General features: G+C 42.6%; 2 protein-coding genes across 3 annotated transcripts in view; one reads left to right on the top strand and one right to left on the bottom strand.

The window, feature by feature from the left end:
• The window catches only part of fam120c (family with sequence similarity 120 member C), a 39,665-nt gene extending 36,381 nt beyond the window's left edge, over positions 1 to 3,284 (bottom strand). For both annotated transcript variants that reach the window (XM_087834435.1, XM_087834436.1), the window contains exon 1: positions 1,693 to 3,284. In XM_087834435.1, coding sequence (XP_087690561.1) covers positions 1,693 to 2,208 — 516 coding nt within the window. In that variant the 5' untranslated portion in view covers positions 2,209 to 3,284. The remainder of the gene's footprint in view (positions 1 to 1,692) is intronic.
• A 2,186-nt stretch (positions 3,285 to 5,470) lies between these two features.
• Positions 5,471 to 12,791, top strand: LOC102794907 (isocitrate dehydrogenase [NAD] subunit gamma, mitochondrial-like). The gene is made up of 11 exons (XM_087834052.1): positions 5,471 to 5,563; positions 7,116 to 7,163; positions 7,488 to 7,585; positions 8,619 to 8,734; positions 10,447 to 10,507; positions 10,605 to 10,737; positions 10,852 to 10,985; positions 11,061 to 11,163; positions 11,398 to 11,544; positions 12,197 to 12,352; positions 12,466 to 12,791. Exons 1-11 carry the CDS (start codon positions 5,495 to 5,497, stop codon positions 12,565 to 12,567), a joined length of 1,167 nt encoding a protein of 388 aa, XP_087690178.1. The 5' UTR covers positions 5,471 to 5,494; the 3' UTR covers positions 12,568 to 12,791.
• The last annotated feature ends 2,633 nt before the right edge of the window (positions 12,792 to 15,424 follow it).

Genomic DNA, 15,424 nt, shown 5'->3' with positions numbered 1-15,424 from the left:
AAGTCACCTGGGAACTATAAATAGTGCTCCCAACTCAGCAGCTGCTCAACAATATATAAAAAAGTTCACTGAGTTCATGTTATGTAATATATAGGTTAGAGAGGTCATGCCTTAAAGTACATGTTTCCAATCTCCACTTTGGAATGAGGATGGACAGACAAATTCTTTTAGACCAAGCATTTATCACTATATCTGAATTTATCTTGGACAGACTTCACCTCCTTCCAGACCGTTACAAACACAGGGCACCAGCTGCAAGGACCAGCTAGAAATACCAATTGCTAAATTCTTTAAAATCATGACAGTTGTGTGAGACATATTTTAAATCTACAGAAATCTTGCTGAAACACATCTAAGCTATTAAAATCCAGGCGTTTAGAAATTCATTTTTGGACAGGTATCTTAGGCACCTCTGAGCAGGTGACTTCTTCAAACAAAAGACAATAAAGTAGCCTGTCATCAGGCAGAATTATCAGCCGTTTATACTGACTTTCATGTTTAAACACGGGGAAAAACAAAAGAGGACTGACAAGAACTGAATCACATCTATGGGAAGGGAAAATAAATGAGAATAATTATTTGAAAGTAATGCAGAATTCCCCAAGAGATTTGCTGAATTATACCCCAGATATTAATAGCATAAAGTGAAAGGTGAAAATTGGCCTAAAAATTCACCATGAATAAGTGCAACTAAATGCCTTGTGCTTAAACCTGCATCCATGATTGACAAGTACTAGGGGCTCAAGGAACAACTGGAGCAGATGCGGAAGGTGAGGACGGTCCCAGCAGATCCCAAACGCATGTGAGTGCAAAGAAGAGCAGATACACACAAGCTAGACGCAAATATGTAGCTCAACCGGTTAGAAAAAGCCTGTGCAAATTTTCATAAATATCATCACTGGTGTATATGGAAAGTGTAGAATTTCTTTTCTTAAATAGGCAGAAATCCTACTGAAAAGACATTAAAATTCAGGGACTTATAAATATATTTTTGGACAAGTGTAATGCAAAAGCAGGCTATATCACCCCCCCCCCCCCCCCCCCAAAAAAAAAAAAAAAATTACAGAAGTAGCTCACTAGCTCACTTTCAGACAGAATTATCAAGTATTTACACTCTGATTCTCATGTTTGGTCCACAAGCACAAAAGAGACCAGAAATGAAATCATGAAAGCAATACAGAATGCATGAGAGAGACTATACACTACATCCCAGATATATGCAGCATAAAATGATGCAGAAAAGATGGGAGGGGGGAAAAAAAAAATCACAAAGAGTGCACTAGAATAAGTGCCTGGCGCTCCAGATCTAGTGGGTTGGAAAAAACCCTATGCTCAGGATTTTGGGACTACCAGTGGCCAAAAGAACAGGCGTGTCAAAGAGCAGCAGCCACATGCAACAGCTAGAAACTGACATCTGGCTTTGCTCCTTTAACAGAAGGTGATTGCATTTGTGCAAAAAAGAAAAAACGAAAAAATAAGCATAATAATAATAATAAGACTCAAGTTCACTCATTTCTGTGGTTAGAGCTGCTTCTTGCACTTGCCACAAACCAGGGAAGGCGTTAAAACGGTTGTGAATGATGCAAGCAGCTAAATGGGCCTGCTGCACCTAACAAGTGTAAAATGAGCGGCACGCCGTATGACACGACCACAATAAAACAACTTTCACACAGCCATGATTGATCTGCTTACCCGCACTCGGAAGCGGAACATGGCGAGGCGGACACAGTGGCTGAGGCAGGCCGGGGGCAGGAACCATGCCCGGGGAGGCGGGGTGGCCTTGCTGCCGACGTGGTTGACTATCAGCTGCGCCGTCTGTCGCTGGCTCTGAGCTCGCCGCGCCCACTCGGGCCAGCGCTCCTTCCCCAGGGTGCCGTTGAAAACCACGACCAGCTCCAGGCCACCCTGGTACAAGCAGGCCTGCGACAGGGCGGCCAGGTATCCCAGCATGGCGTTCCACTCGCCTCCGCACACCCAGTCCGTCTGGTAGCCGCCGTACAGGCGCTGCAGGCCGGAATCAGCGTCGATTAGGATCCTGGCAGGCGGGGGCGGGGGAGGCATGGGCCCGGGGTGATGTGGGTGGTGGTGTGGGTGATGATGGTGAGGAGGCTGGCGGGCCGCGGTCCGGGCAAGCTTGAGGAGGTCCACGGGGACCGTGGCCCCGGGACACCTCTTCTCTAAATACTCCTGAAAGCCCTGCACTCCCATGACGGTGTTATTGAGCCGGTGCGTCTGACCGGGAGCGGGCTCTGAATACGTTCTGTACGCCGTGTTTGTAACGTGTTGTGGGGCGAGACTTGCAGCTAGCTATGCACTCCGGGGCAAAGCTAACTGGTCTCCGATGTAGTGACAAAACTGTAGTTTAGTTAACCCAGTAAACCAACTTGGCTGTCACGCTGACTAGCAAAACGAGTCACCATGCACCGCCGCACGACTGTTTCTGGTAGTTATCCCAAGATATCGAAATGCCAATTTGTTTGTTTTTTTCTTTACTTTAGTTTTGGTCAAGGGTGCTCAGTTTAGTGTCCATCCCTGTGGATTTTTGGTGAGATGCCAGAAAAGGCCAGTGTAGCTACCTACCTACCAGAAAAAGTTTAACACGTTTCCTGCTCCCATAATTTGGCTTTAACAAGACCAGCTTCCAAAATGCAGTCGGTAGGGAGTAACGGAAATGCAGCGAGATGGTGGACCGAGAAATGTCTGCAAAATAAAAAAAAATCCCGCTGTTTTGTGCACATGAAACAGATGCAATACTGCGCTTTTTTTAGTTAGCAAACCCACAGGCTGGATGGCCAGTTCGCGGACATGATGGTGAACCGAGCAGCTTGAAAACCGTTGTTTTTTTTTTTAATCTGACAGATGAAAATGTTCACATTTATTCGGCACTGGCTCTGGGAAATTTCAGCACGTGTGCTACACCAGCGTGCAGGATAACAGGTGTCAGAATATTAATTTAACACAAACTAATGAGCAGCGTGCCTGGCTGCACTAATATTTGCTAACTGTGGCTAAGCTGCTAGCTGCTGCTGGCAGGGTCCCCGGCGTGATTTGACGCGTCAACTCCCGAAGACAAGTCCGGGGCGGACACGACGCGGAATGAGATGGATGTTTGACGAAAGAAAAGAAAAGTAACTAAAAGAAAATAAAAATAAAAGCCCGATGGTGCCTCCCTCGCTTTCTTCCACGCTCACGGCTTCATGTTGCAGAGGGGAACGTTACTTCCAAGCGACGTCAGCCATCTTGCGACTTCCTCGCGGCCCAGTGGAGTGGGAGGGAAGGCGGAGGGAGGCGAGGAAGGAGGCGCGGCAGAGCGCGGGGAGCGACGGGAACAGTAGTCTGACTATAGCAGAGCGTCCGTCCAGAACACGAGTGTCGGCAACGAGAAAAAACTACAACTGCCAGCGACGGTTTGTACGAGGATAAAAAAGCTGGAGAGCAGCAGTTCTCCAAGTGAACCCAGTAAATACGTGATTATTTGACAGTTCAACGTGCAGACAGTTATTTTTTCTTTAAAACAAAAGCAAAAAAGCAAGCAAAATGTATCGAAATACAGCTGGTGTTTTATATTTCTGATATTGGCGCACCAATCTATATCGTGTTGAGATTTTTTAAGGATTTTATTCAAGGAATCAAAGTAGTATAAAGTGGCCAACTACAAAATAGATATAAATTGGTGGTAGTTTAAAATGAATCAGTGACTTAAGCAGTGTAACAGGTAGAATGGCGCTGTCCCACCTGTGCCGAAAGTCTTTGAGTTTGTCGCCTCCTTGTGGCAGCATATATCAAATGTGCTGTTGAGAAAAATCAACGTACTGTATTTTAAAAAATCATCTTAATAAATCTTTATACAAGCTATATGAAAAGAAAGAGGAAATGAAGAATGAAATGAAACCAGGTGGCGTGGTCTGAGGGGAAATCAGAATAGCTCTGGACTCCACCTGTGGGAACACTGTGCGAGATTTTCAAGCTGATTTCTGGATATGACTAGAAGAGTGAGCCTGTGGTGATTCAGGAGGGATGTATTAAATAAGAAATTCTGAAAGCCTAACAGTGCTAACGTCTGCCCAGCAGAGACTCACCTGCTCTCTCACGTTAATGGTTTATTTCACTTTAGACTCTGTACATTGAGCCACAGAAATTCTATTTACTTTATTGGATTTATTTTGGTTTGATTTTTTTTATCATACAGTTTTATTTATGTAAACAGTTATGTAAACAGTTTTGTTGCAGTAACATTTTTAGCTGCTGCAATAACACAATTGTACAACTTCTGGGATAAATAAAGTACATTTAAACCATAAATAAAGTGGTCTAAATGCCCTTGGGCCTAAAAATTTGCCCAAACACAGGAAATTAAGCCTGTAATGCTCAGAAACTCCACAATGTGACACCCCCCCCCCCTCCCCCCAGCAGGTACGTAGCTAAAGGTGGGGCCTGGTGTCCTTGGAACATGAACCATGACCCTATGCCTACCATTCTTCAACTCTTTTGCTTTACGAACTGTGAAAAAGGATATTTGAGACACTGTTATTTACTTCTACTATTCAGTAACATTAAGCATGTTTAGTATTGTATCCAGACTACTGAAGTTTTCAAACATTTGACTGCTGGATGGAGGATTGTGTGAATAAGGCCCTGGTCAAGCGACTTCTCTGGTCATCTGGCAACCACCATTTATGAAAGAAAAATGATTATTACCTGACTGGTTGGAAGGTTGCTGGGAGAATGAATACCACAGCCCCAGTCACGTTGGCTAGAGATCAATCAGTAGGCCATATTTTTCCTTAGAGACCCACCTGTTGCCAAGGAAAAACCTTGTTGCACGTAATTTGCACGGAAGTGATTTTTCTCCTAACATTGCAGCTACGCACTTGAAATTGTGAAAAGTGTGATAGAAACCAGAAACAGGGACCATTCCCCTTTGAACTCAGTGTTACACCTTTTGAAACATGTTGGCGGCTCCGAGGCACAGCTTTTACTTCAAAGGCAAACATTAAAGGCCCATCTATTCACATTTTACTACCATTGGAGTAGTTAGCGAGTGTTTGCAGAAAAAATAACAAACTAAAGGCGACTGTGTAAATCAAAGCAGTCACTGGCATGTTTTTGGTGCTACACTTTATTTACTGCTGATTTTAATACCAACAAGTCATACGTGCATTTCCGTAGCAACCGGTGATCATATTATTTCCAGCGTTACTGAGGAGGACTTCACGTTAAATTGTTACAACAAATTTTCAATATGTTTCAGGTGCTTTTGGTTGGCTTTTATTCTCATTTTTGCGTTTGTTTGTTTTGTTTTGTTTTTTTTAATTTACCATGAGCCTCCGCCCTCCACACCCTGATTCTTGTAATCCCTGTGGCACCCCATTTAAAACTCCTGGGACCGCCCCTGGCTGTAGGGCTCAAATAAAACCTACGCCCATTATAGAGAGATTAACGTGATCGCGCAGCTCGTCCCCGTCTCTTCCTGTCTTCAGAGGGAAGAGTAGACATGACGACCCGCTCTATGCGCGCTCTGTCCGGAACCCTGAAACCGCTCTTCAGCCCCCGGTCACCGCAGGTAGGAGCCGCCCGGTGCGGTTACCTGTTGAACACACCGCGTTTTGGATGGTGCAGCAGGTGGTTAGTTAGCTGCCGCTGTCCGTTCAGCACCACGGGTCAGCGTCCGGTTCGCGGTCAGCGTTTTACGTAATTCTGCAGTTTGAGGATGTTTCCTGCTGCCAACTGTAAGCCTACACTCTTCCCTGCAAAGTCATGCATTACTCAGAGACTACGCCTCTGCGCCGAGTAAAGACAGACAAGTTCACTTCTCCGGCGGAAAAGCTGTCTGTTGTCCACGAGTCCGTGTTTTGCTTGTGTTGTTACTCAGACGCAGTTTTAAGAAGTTTCGAGCAGGTATAACTACACAAATATGCGCCTCGCTGTTGTGTAGACATGCCAGTCTGCACAAAACAAATGCAACAAGCCTCGTCAGGCTCGCTCTTATGTTTAAGCTGCCAATCCGGAATGCATTTCCTGTTTTGTTTTTCACTGTATTTGAGCTCAAAGAAAAACCTATTTTTCTTGTCGGCAGAGTCGACGAGCGTGCTTACATGTTCATTAAAGTCTGCAGGTCACGGTGGAAATGCATGTTTTTATTTATTTATGATTCAAACAGCCTGTCGAGACTCATAATTACGTTTGTTTTCACTCCTGTGTGGTAATACTAGCATCACAACATAGAAAACATCGACTAATTATTACTTTATTGCACTTGTAATACGTCCACCAACCCTCCTAAAAATATCCAAACAACTGAAATGTTTCTTTTTTTTCATCTGGATGTGGATGAGTAGTGTCAAACATATGGGGCGGGGTCCAGAACAGGTCCATCAAACACGTCCAGATCAGCCGTCTTTATCTAAATAACAGCTTAACAGTGAAGCTGCTAGGAGTACACACGCAACACAGCACTCAGAAGCTACCCTGCAGCTTCACAAGTACTCTGTTTAATCTGCACTGGTCACTTCACTTTATTATTATTGATATTTATATTTAAAAGTGCAATACTGTAATTTTCTGCTGCTCATTCCTGTGCAATATCCCATCTACCCTCCCGTCATATTTCTTTTCAAGATTTTCTTATTTAATCACTAGTGTACATATATTTATATTTATAGATACATATATATTTAGTCATCTTTTCTCTTTTACCATGTCTCTCTAATATTTTGCTCCTTACTATTTTTCTATTTTTTTATTTTATTTTATTTTATTTTATTATATTTTATTATATTTTCTCCTACTGTATCATGCTGCTGAGTGACTGCTGCTCGTCAAACACATTTCATTGCAATGTTGACCCTGTGCTAACTTGCATATGACAAATAAAACTGAAAACTGAGTAGGCAGCCAGCCTCCAACATGTCTGTGACCTGGTTTTATAGCTAAAAATAAATAAATAAAATTAAATAATAATTTTTTTAAAGTCAAAAACTATATATATGTAAATATATTGGGGGGGGAGGGGTTAGAACATTTTAAAATTACAATACTATTTATTATAAAGGTAATTTGGTCATTTTAAGAGGACTTGTCTCCGTGTAACCTCTGTTTTTTCTCTGCATCTTTAGCGTTATGTTGTGGCAGCCTGTCATCAGACTCACAAGTCAACTTACACTGTAAGTTGTGTTATATACGAGGATTTATTTTATAGCTTCTATAATTTCTGTAAGCTCAGTCTTTAGGAGACCTTCTGACTCCCCACCCCTCACCATGATTCACATTTAGAGTCGATTCTCCAAGAAAATGTGGTCTCAGCCTCTCCTTTGTCCTATTTTCTCTCCCCTGTCTGCTCTGAATCCTTCCTCCCTCCACCCACCCACCCACCCAAGACCATAGTAAGTATGGATGCTTATAAGTGCTTATAAGATTCAGTGTAACAGCTAAAAGAGTGACAGTTTGTTTAGGGTTGTATCTAAAATGTGTGTGTTTGTGCATTACAGGCTCCACCTGCTCGGTACGGAGGCAGACACACCGTGACTCTCATTCCCGGAGATGGCATCGGACCGGAGCTGGCCAAACACGTGTGTGAGCTATTCCGGTGAGAATTCCCTCATGCACTGAAACATTCACCACCAGCGTGTTGGCGTGTTGAAAATTCAAAACTTTTTACAATTTTTAGCACTTCATAAATTTCGTCCAGAGGCTTTTTGCCTGGCTGCCATTGTAAAGGATGTCCGGATAAATAAAGGTTACCCTGACTTCCTGAACCATCCTCGGCTAATGTTTCCTTCTCACAGTGTGTGTACATTTTAGACAGAAAGCCGTTCATAGTAACAGCTTTTAAAGTATTTTTTAAAACACAGAAATGTATAAGCAATGAATTTAAGACTTCAGTAGATTTTAGAGGGGACACGGGGAACATGTGCCCATAATAGATACAAAACATAATTTTATGACTAACTGACCATCTGTCCAGGGTATACCCTGATTTGCACCTCATGTCAACTGGAATACGCTCAAGCCTACATCCATCCATCCATGCATTCCTATGTCAGATGAGATGTATAACATCTCCGGTTGATTCTGTGTCTTCAAAGGGAGGGGCTCAGACAATTGAACCATGTCAACTAGCAACTCAACTCTGAGCTTCATCTGGATGTCTGACTTCCTCACTATATCTCTAAGGTTGACTCCAGCCAGCACACAGAGGAAACTCTGATGATGCCACACAAATCCGGTCGTCCTCACCCTCCCTCTTTCTTTCACTTCTCAGTAAGATTGTGAGGTCCTGCTCGGAGCAGCCACTCTCCCCAGTCCAGAGGGAGCAGTTTTAGAAAAAGAAGAAGCTTAAGTTGGATAAGTGGTTAAAAACAAATGGGTGACTGATTAGTTCCTTTTGGCTCTTGCTAAAAACATAAACTGATGCAGAAAGGGCACATACTGGTGCATTAACATTCAACAGAATGGCGGGATTTAAGTCGCTGATGCTCAGAATTTCCCGTGGGATGCCCTGAGACACACTCCATAATGTTGACTACACACACACACATAGATGCAGTGCTAATATTAGGCCACTAAATGGTTCAGCTCTCTCATTCATAAGTGCTCTCTTTGTCTGTGTTCACTATCAGATTCTGCTGTGTGCCTGTAGACTTCGAAGTCGTCAATGTGGACTCGACTAAGACCTCAGAAGATGATATCAATAACGCCATAATGGCTATCAGACGCAATGGAGTTGCACTGAAAGGTAACTGTGGAAAATATACCTTAAATGAAGTTATAAGGCAGGTAATATGCGAAAGAAACACAAAAATTGTAAAGTTTTTTATTTTTTGTGTCTCATAAACAGTAAACATCATGTTCCTAAAAGAGAAAAAAAAAACACAAAAGAAGCAACTTTCATGACTAAATCATATTATTAGAGATCTAAGGCTACGTTCACACTGCAGGTCTTAATGCTCAATTCCGATTTTTTGATCAAACCCGATTTTTTTGTCTGCGTGTTCACACTACAACTAAAATGCAACAGCAAACGCGCTCTAGTGTGAACGCTCAAAGCGGTCCGCATGCACAAAAGAAGACGTCACACATAACACGCTCTGTTTAGACCTAGAGCAAACAATATTGTTTGACTGATGGCCGTTAATATAAAGACTTCGGACTTCACGTTTCCCAATTTTTGCTTTAAGTTATTTTGTTATTTACATAATAATGTAAATAACCTAATAATTATCCTTATTGCTGTTTTAGAGGAGCGGTGCTTCAAAGGATGGTTGTAGATTTCTGTCAGAATCTGCAGATTATACAGTACAAATAAAATGTTCACGTTTCTCCAACGTTGTCTTCCCAACAGTTTCACTGACATCTACACTGGATGGCCAGGAAGCGTTCACCATGTCTTCTCGGGCGCTGATAATTGGCGTCTGTCTTGTGTCAGTGACGTAAAAGACGGATTTAATGCGACTTGACCATTCACACAGCAGTCGCTTTCTGAAACATCGGATATGTATCGGATTCAGTACCACATACGAAAGTGACCCAGATCGGATTTGAAAATATCGGATTTGTGCCGTTCACACTGTCATACCATGATCGGATATGGGTCGCATAGGGTCAAAAAAATCGGATTTGATGCGCTTTCGCCTACAGTGTGAACGTAGCCTAAGTGAGACAAACGGACATAAATCATTCCCAGAGGCGATAACACTGAACCAATCATATACAATAAACACAATTGAACTTCTTTTTCCTCTTCTGTTCCGATTTATTTTACTGAGTTTGATTCTTGTGCTCTACTTATAATCACTTCCCAACAAGTACAAGATGATTTTCAGATCAAAAGAGGCAGACAAATGAAGATCAGCATGTGAATTACCTCTGATTAGTCTTTATACTTTTTTCATGGTAAGCATTTGAATGTAAATTTTTAAGTGGCCCAACAGTGAGGTGTGACTGGTACAAGAGATTTTTAATGTTCTTAGGAAGCTTTATTGATTCCTTTTTCGTATACATGTAAACATTTTATTAATTTTTACGATTCATAATAAAAATAAATAAATGGAAACTCTGAAATGAAATATTTGGATGTGCATGTTGAGAAAATCACATAGTCAGTGTTGTGCCTAATGATGTAGAGGGCACAGAGGAGGAGAATCCAATCACAGGACATGAGAGGAAGAAGTAAGAAGCTCAAAGCTGAAGTATTTTACTATCCAAGCTGAGGTCATACAGGAGTAGACAGTCAGTGAGGCAGACACCAAAGGTAACAGGCGTGCAGACATGTCATATCCATAAATAAAGAACCAATAATAAGAGAAACAAACTGAACTTTAAACAGGAAAAACTTATGCAAGGAAATTAGTAGAAAACATAACTAGTGCAGAAAAAATCTGTTAATTTTGGATTGCCACAGTTCAATTTGTTTTTCTCTTTTAAACATAAATATGTTTGTTCATTTAGGAAATATTGAGACCAACCACAACCTGCCACCTTCCTATAAGTCCCGAAATAGCCTCCTCCGGTGAGTCGACAACTCTTTGGTTTTCAGCTCAGATTTTTTGCTCATGTAAAGTCACAGAGTTTGAGCTCTCTGTTTGTGCTCGTCTTCCTCGCTGCAGTACCACTCTGGATCTGTACGCCAGTGTGATGCACACCCAGTCCCTGCCAGGAGTGAGGACGCACCACAGAAACATCGACATCATAACAATCAGGGAAAACACGGAGGGCGAGTACAGCAGCCTGGAGCACGAGGTGTGTCTCTGTGTGTGTGGTTCCCATCTCGTGTCTCTGTGTGTGTGGTTCCCATCTCTTTGAGTGCATCTCTAACTAATCAGTCTCTGTTTTATCTCCACTGCACCTCTGCAGAATGTACCAGGCGTCGTCGAATGTCTGAAGATCATCACCAGGACCAAATCTTTACGCATCGCCGACTACGCCTTCAGGACAGCTCGAGAGAAAGGACGCAGACGAGTCACCGCCATCCACAAAGCTAACATCATGTCCGTTTCTGTTCCTGTGTTTTATCTCTTTTCTTAGATGTGTTCCACTCATCTTTCATCTGTTTCTCGGAGCAGGAAGTTGGGTGACGGCCTCTTCCTGGAGTGCTGTAAAGAGGTGGCCAGTGGTTACCCTGAAATCACCTTCGACAGCATGATTATAGATAACACAACCATGCAGGCATGTCCATGTGAGACCATTTCATTGTGCGGTGTCTGTGTCATCATGTCCCTCACATTCTTACTGGGGTATTTAATCAGAAAATGTGAGCGTTTTCAAGCCAAGACTCTTGAGAGTTAGGACAGAAGGCGGTTACTCATTGAAACCACCTTCTGTATTCAAAAAAACTTGTGTGCGCTGGCTTCTCCAGCTTGTAAACATGTCCTAAAATGAGCTTTTCTGTGTGTGTTTTAGCTGGTTTCCAGGCCTCAGCAGTTTGATGTGATGGTCATGCCTAACCTTTATGGCAACGTTGTGAGCAACGTGTGTGCCGGCCTGGTGGGTGGACCCGGCCTGGTGCCTGGAGCCAACTATGGAGAAAACTACGCTGTGTTTGAGACGGTGAGACGGGGTTAATGAGATCTCTGCATGTCTTGTGGGTTCTTTGTTTTTCTAGCGGCTCTCTGGGGTTAGCTGCAGTTTTTCTAGAGTCCACTTGAGGCTCTCTCCAAAAGCGAGTCATCTTTGCGGACTGCCCTGTTAAAATCCCACCGTTAAAGCATCAATAATCATGTTAACAGCCTCGTACAACAAAGGTTTTGGTCTCTATCAATATTTATAACTCACCAGCTAAAAGAAGAAAAAGTCACCATCATGTTGGAGTTGGGGGTGTGGCCACTTTGACTGGCTAAGTTCCCTGTATCGCCAGTGATTTGTCTGCTAGCCTCGCCTCCACTAACTGGAATCGCTGAACTGGTCTGGTTTTCAGACAAGTTTTTTGTGGGTGTGTATGATGTTCATCATCTCCTAATGAACACACGTCCATGGCTGGGTGGTCTGAGTGCTCCTCACCTCACCCTCGGCAGCTGAATCCCAGTCCTGCTTCTGGTCGTCTGGGTCTTTCCTTCTTTTCTATTTCACCTCTTTCATGTGAACGTGGAGCGTTAACTTCCCTCTTTTGAATTTTCAAAGCCTCCCCTGATGTAACATCTCATTTTTGTAAGGACGTATAAAAGGATGTATCACTTTTCTAAATGTGCTCTTCTCTGTACAGGGCACCAGGAATACTGGGAAGAGCATCGCAAACAGGAACACAGCAAACCCCACGGCCATGCTGCTGGCCTCCTGCCTCCTGCTGGATCACCTTAAGCTCCACGGCTACGCCAGCATGATCCGCAAAGCCATCCTCTCTACAATCACCGATTCCCAGGTACGATTTGACCAATGCTACATGCAATTTGTTGGTGGCATTCAACTTTTATTGTTACGTCCCGCTTTGTATTTTGACATTACTCTAAATATGTTATCTCCTTTGTGTTCCAGCTGCACACTGCTGATCTGGGAGGTAAGGGCTCCACATCTGAAATGGTCCAGTCCATCATGAATGCAATCCAGAGCAGTGGACCTCGCACACAGAGACACTAGAAACCAGATGACTGTGCGATTGCACCTTTAATTGTAAGACTGGACTGAAGCTGTAATGTATGGACAGCTTTTATTTCCTATGTGGGTTCAGTGGTTTAAAAAGCCCTCTGTGTCAAGCAGAAATATATATTAGTACTATGATAGAGATTATATTTAAGATTTCCTAATTATTGTATGAATAATTTGTGAAACTGCAAAAAATAAAGCACCCGTTTGAGATCCAACTAATGCTTTCTATGCATCTTATTCTGGATCGATTTCTTATTATTATGGGAAAACTGTTATAAACCATGCACTAGACATCAAAACATTAACCAAACTGTTGTCACCTACTGAAATATAGCTGTTCCAGCTTTGCATTTCACATCATATTGTGCAACCACAACATTTTGATGCATGGGTGGATGGATGGATGGATGGATAAATTACTGTGCCTATTTGCACCCCCTATATTTGTATTCTTGGACACCTACAAAGCAGCTTTGCACAATTCAAAGATAGAAAAAGTAATCACGTAAAATACGCTGGAGCCGTTCAGTTCCTCCACTGTATGAAGCTCTTTAATCAGTGTTTAGAGGCTGAGCTTTGGGCTTACAGGGATTACTTGCACTTACACCTCAGTATTTGAAACTTTCGTCATTTTCATATGAACCACTGTGATAATAAAAATATATAATCAGTGTTGGGGAGTAACGGAATACATGTACCGCCGTTACGTATTTAAAATACAAAATATGAGTAACTGTATTCCGTTACAGTTACCGTTTAAAAAGGTGGTATTTAGAATACAGTTACTTTGTTGAAATAAATGGATTACACGGCGGTACTTCCCTGTTTCATATTGTGGCGGGTCAGGACTGTTTGGGTTTTGTTTGACAGCTACGTTCTGTTGTTCCAGGCGGCAGCGTTATGGTTGCCATGGTTACAGGGTGACGCTCTCTCTCTGCGTGTTTCCTGAGTGAGAGAGGCCTTTTTGTTGTTGTTGTGCTAAGCTAATAAGCAGAATGCTACAGGTATAGCTCTAAAGAATGTAGCATCATAGGCAGTGTAGTCCGTGCTGCAGGGAGAATGGACTGCCATACCCGTTATGTGTCTGTGAGCGAGGGAGGGAGAAAAAGGAAAAGTACGAGCTGTCATCGAGCAGAAACGGGAGCTGGAAGCATGTAAATATAATAATAACCACTGCAGCCAAGAAGAGAGCCTGACGAGCCCAGTTGTAAGTAAGCTATTAAGACTCGACTGTACGCCGTGTTTGTGTTTTCCTCCAAAAACAATAAGTTCCGTTGGAGCAGCCTTTCAATGCCTCTCTTTGTCTCTGCTAGCAAAGTTGACCCAGACAACAAAGTAAAGCTAGTTTTCGGCTACGAGCCCGACACAGAACCCACCGTATTAGTCAGAGGTCCCTTTACTACGGTTTGGAGCCGCGGACCTTCAGTAACAGTAATAAATCACAGCAATAGTACATTCATGTAGTTGTAAACAGCATGATAATATATTAAGTAATCCAAAGTATTCAGAATACGTTACTCTCATTGAGTAACGTAACGGAATACATTACAGAATACATTTTGGGGCATGTATTCTGTATTCTGTAATGGAATACATTTTAAAAGTAACCTTCCCAACACTGTATATATATAGAAAATGTATCCCTGCTTCAAATAACTAAATATAAATAAAGTAACTCAGATCTCAGATCACAGATCAAGTTGGTCAAGGGCAGTCTTTCCATAGACTTCTAATGGAAGTGTTTTTGCAACCAGAAGTCGCCCCCTGCTGGCCAGTAGAAAGAATGGAGGTTTAAGGCATCAGAGTACAGTTAACTAAAAAACTGTGGAGCATCCATCCATCCTCTCCCCCCGCGACGTGGGCATGTTTTAAATGGGAGGGGCCAAGGCTACAGGTGTTGTAACATACTGGTGTTAATAACAGTAATTATGTAACGTGGCAGCCCTCTGGTCACATTTCCTTCTGTCTCGTCTGTGTTGTTGTGCAGTTTTCAGAGTGGGCGGGGCTAATTAGCGCTAATGGGCGCACCTGTTTCAATACTCCTCCAGCTGCAGATGCGCTGATAGCACTAACAAACCCCATCAATTTAATTATCGTTTTGCTTCTTATAAATACAATTAAAGATCGATCCTATTCACAGAATTACACACCCACCATGGTGGTATTTCCATTGCCCTCCATTTAAAGGTAAAAATACAGCATTAAATGTAACACAATAAACATTCAAGTGATTGTGAAATATCCCTTTATAATCAGTGACAATCAGTTAATTGAAGGCTTAACCAGCGTGTTTCTGTTTGTTCACAGTCTGATGGTTAGAAGGTCAAAGGCCCACCGTTTTAAAAGGGTGGAGTTACATAAACTCACACATGTGTCCTACAGATTGACATATGCTGGGTGTGTGCGGTGATTTATTAAGTTACTGTGAATTCTTTCGGCCTTGAGACAGTTTCTCCATCAACCATCACGACCAGCTACATGAAAGTATCTGTTGCAGTTTAACTACACTTCTGATGACTAGTTATGGAGAGTCTCACCCTGACGTAAATCCAGATTCTATTTAATTTGGTTCAACTTTATTTATATAGCACCAAATCACACCAACAGTCTTCTCGAAGCACTTTATATTTTAAGGTAAACACCCCACATTAATAGAGAGAAAACCTCAACAATCAGCACTTGACAAGAGTAGGAAGGAAAAGTTCCTTTTAACAGGAAGAAACCTCCAGCAGATCCAGGATCAGAGAGGGGCGCCTATCTTGCGACTGGATGGGGTGAGTGGAGGAAGAGAAGAAAAGGACATGCTGTGGAAGAGAGCCAGAGATTAATAAGAACTAATAATTACATG

The sequence above is a fragment of the Neolamprologus brichardi genome, chromosome 20 (assembly GCF_056152115.1).
Source record: "Neolamprologus brichardi isolate AB-2024 chromosome 20, ASM5615211v1, whole genome shotgun sequence".
Taxonomy (NCBI): domain Eukaryota; kingdom Metazoa; phylum Chordata; class Actinopteri; order Cichliformes; family Cichlidae; genus Neolamprologus; species Neolamprologus brichardi.
Note: the sequence above shows the minus strand (reverse complement) of the source record. Positions and strands in the feature narration are given on the sequence as shown.

Excerpts from the sequence above, each read along its gene's own strand:
- LOC102794907 (XM_087834052.1), top strand. The coding sequence starts at position 5,495 with ATGACGACCCGCTCTATGCGCGCTCTGTCCGGAACCCTGAAACCGCTC. Across the intron at positions 7,586-8,618 it reads CACGTGTGTGAGCTATTCCG|ATTCTGCTGTGTGCCTGTAG; the intron begins GTGAGAATTCCC and ends GTTCACTATCAG. Across the intron at positions 8,735-10,446 it reads CAATGGAGTTGCACTGAAAG|GAAATATTGAGACCAACCAC; the intron begins GTAACTGTGGAA and ends TTGTTCATTTAG.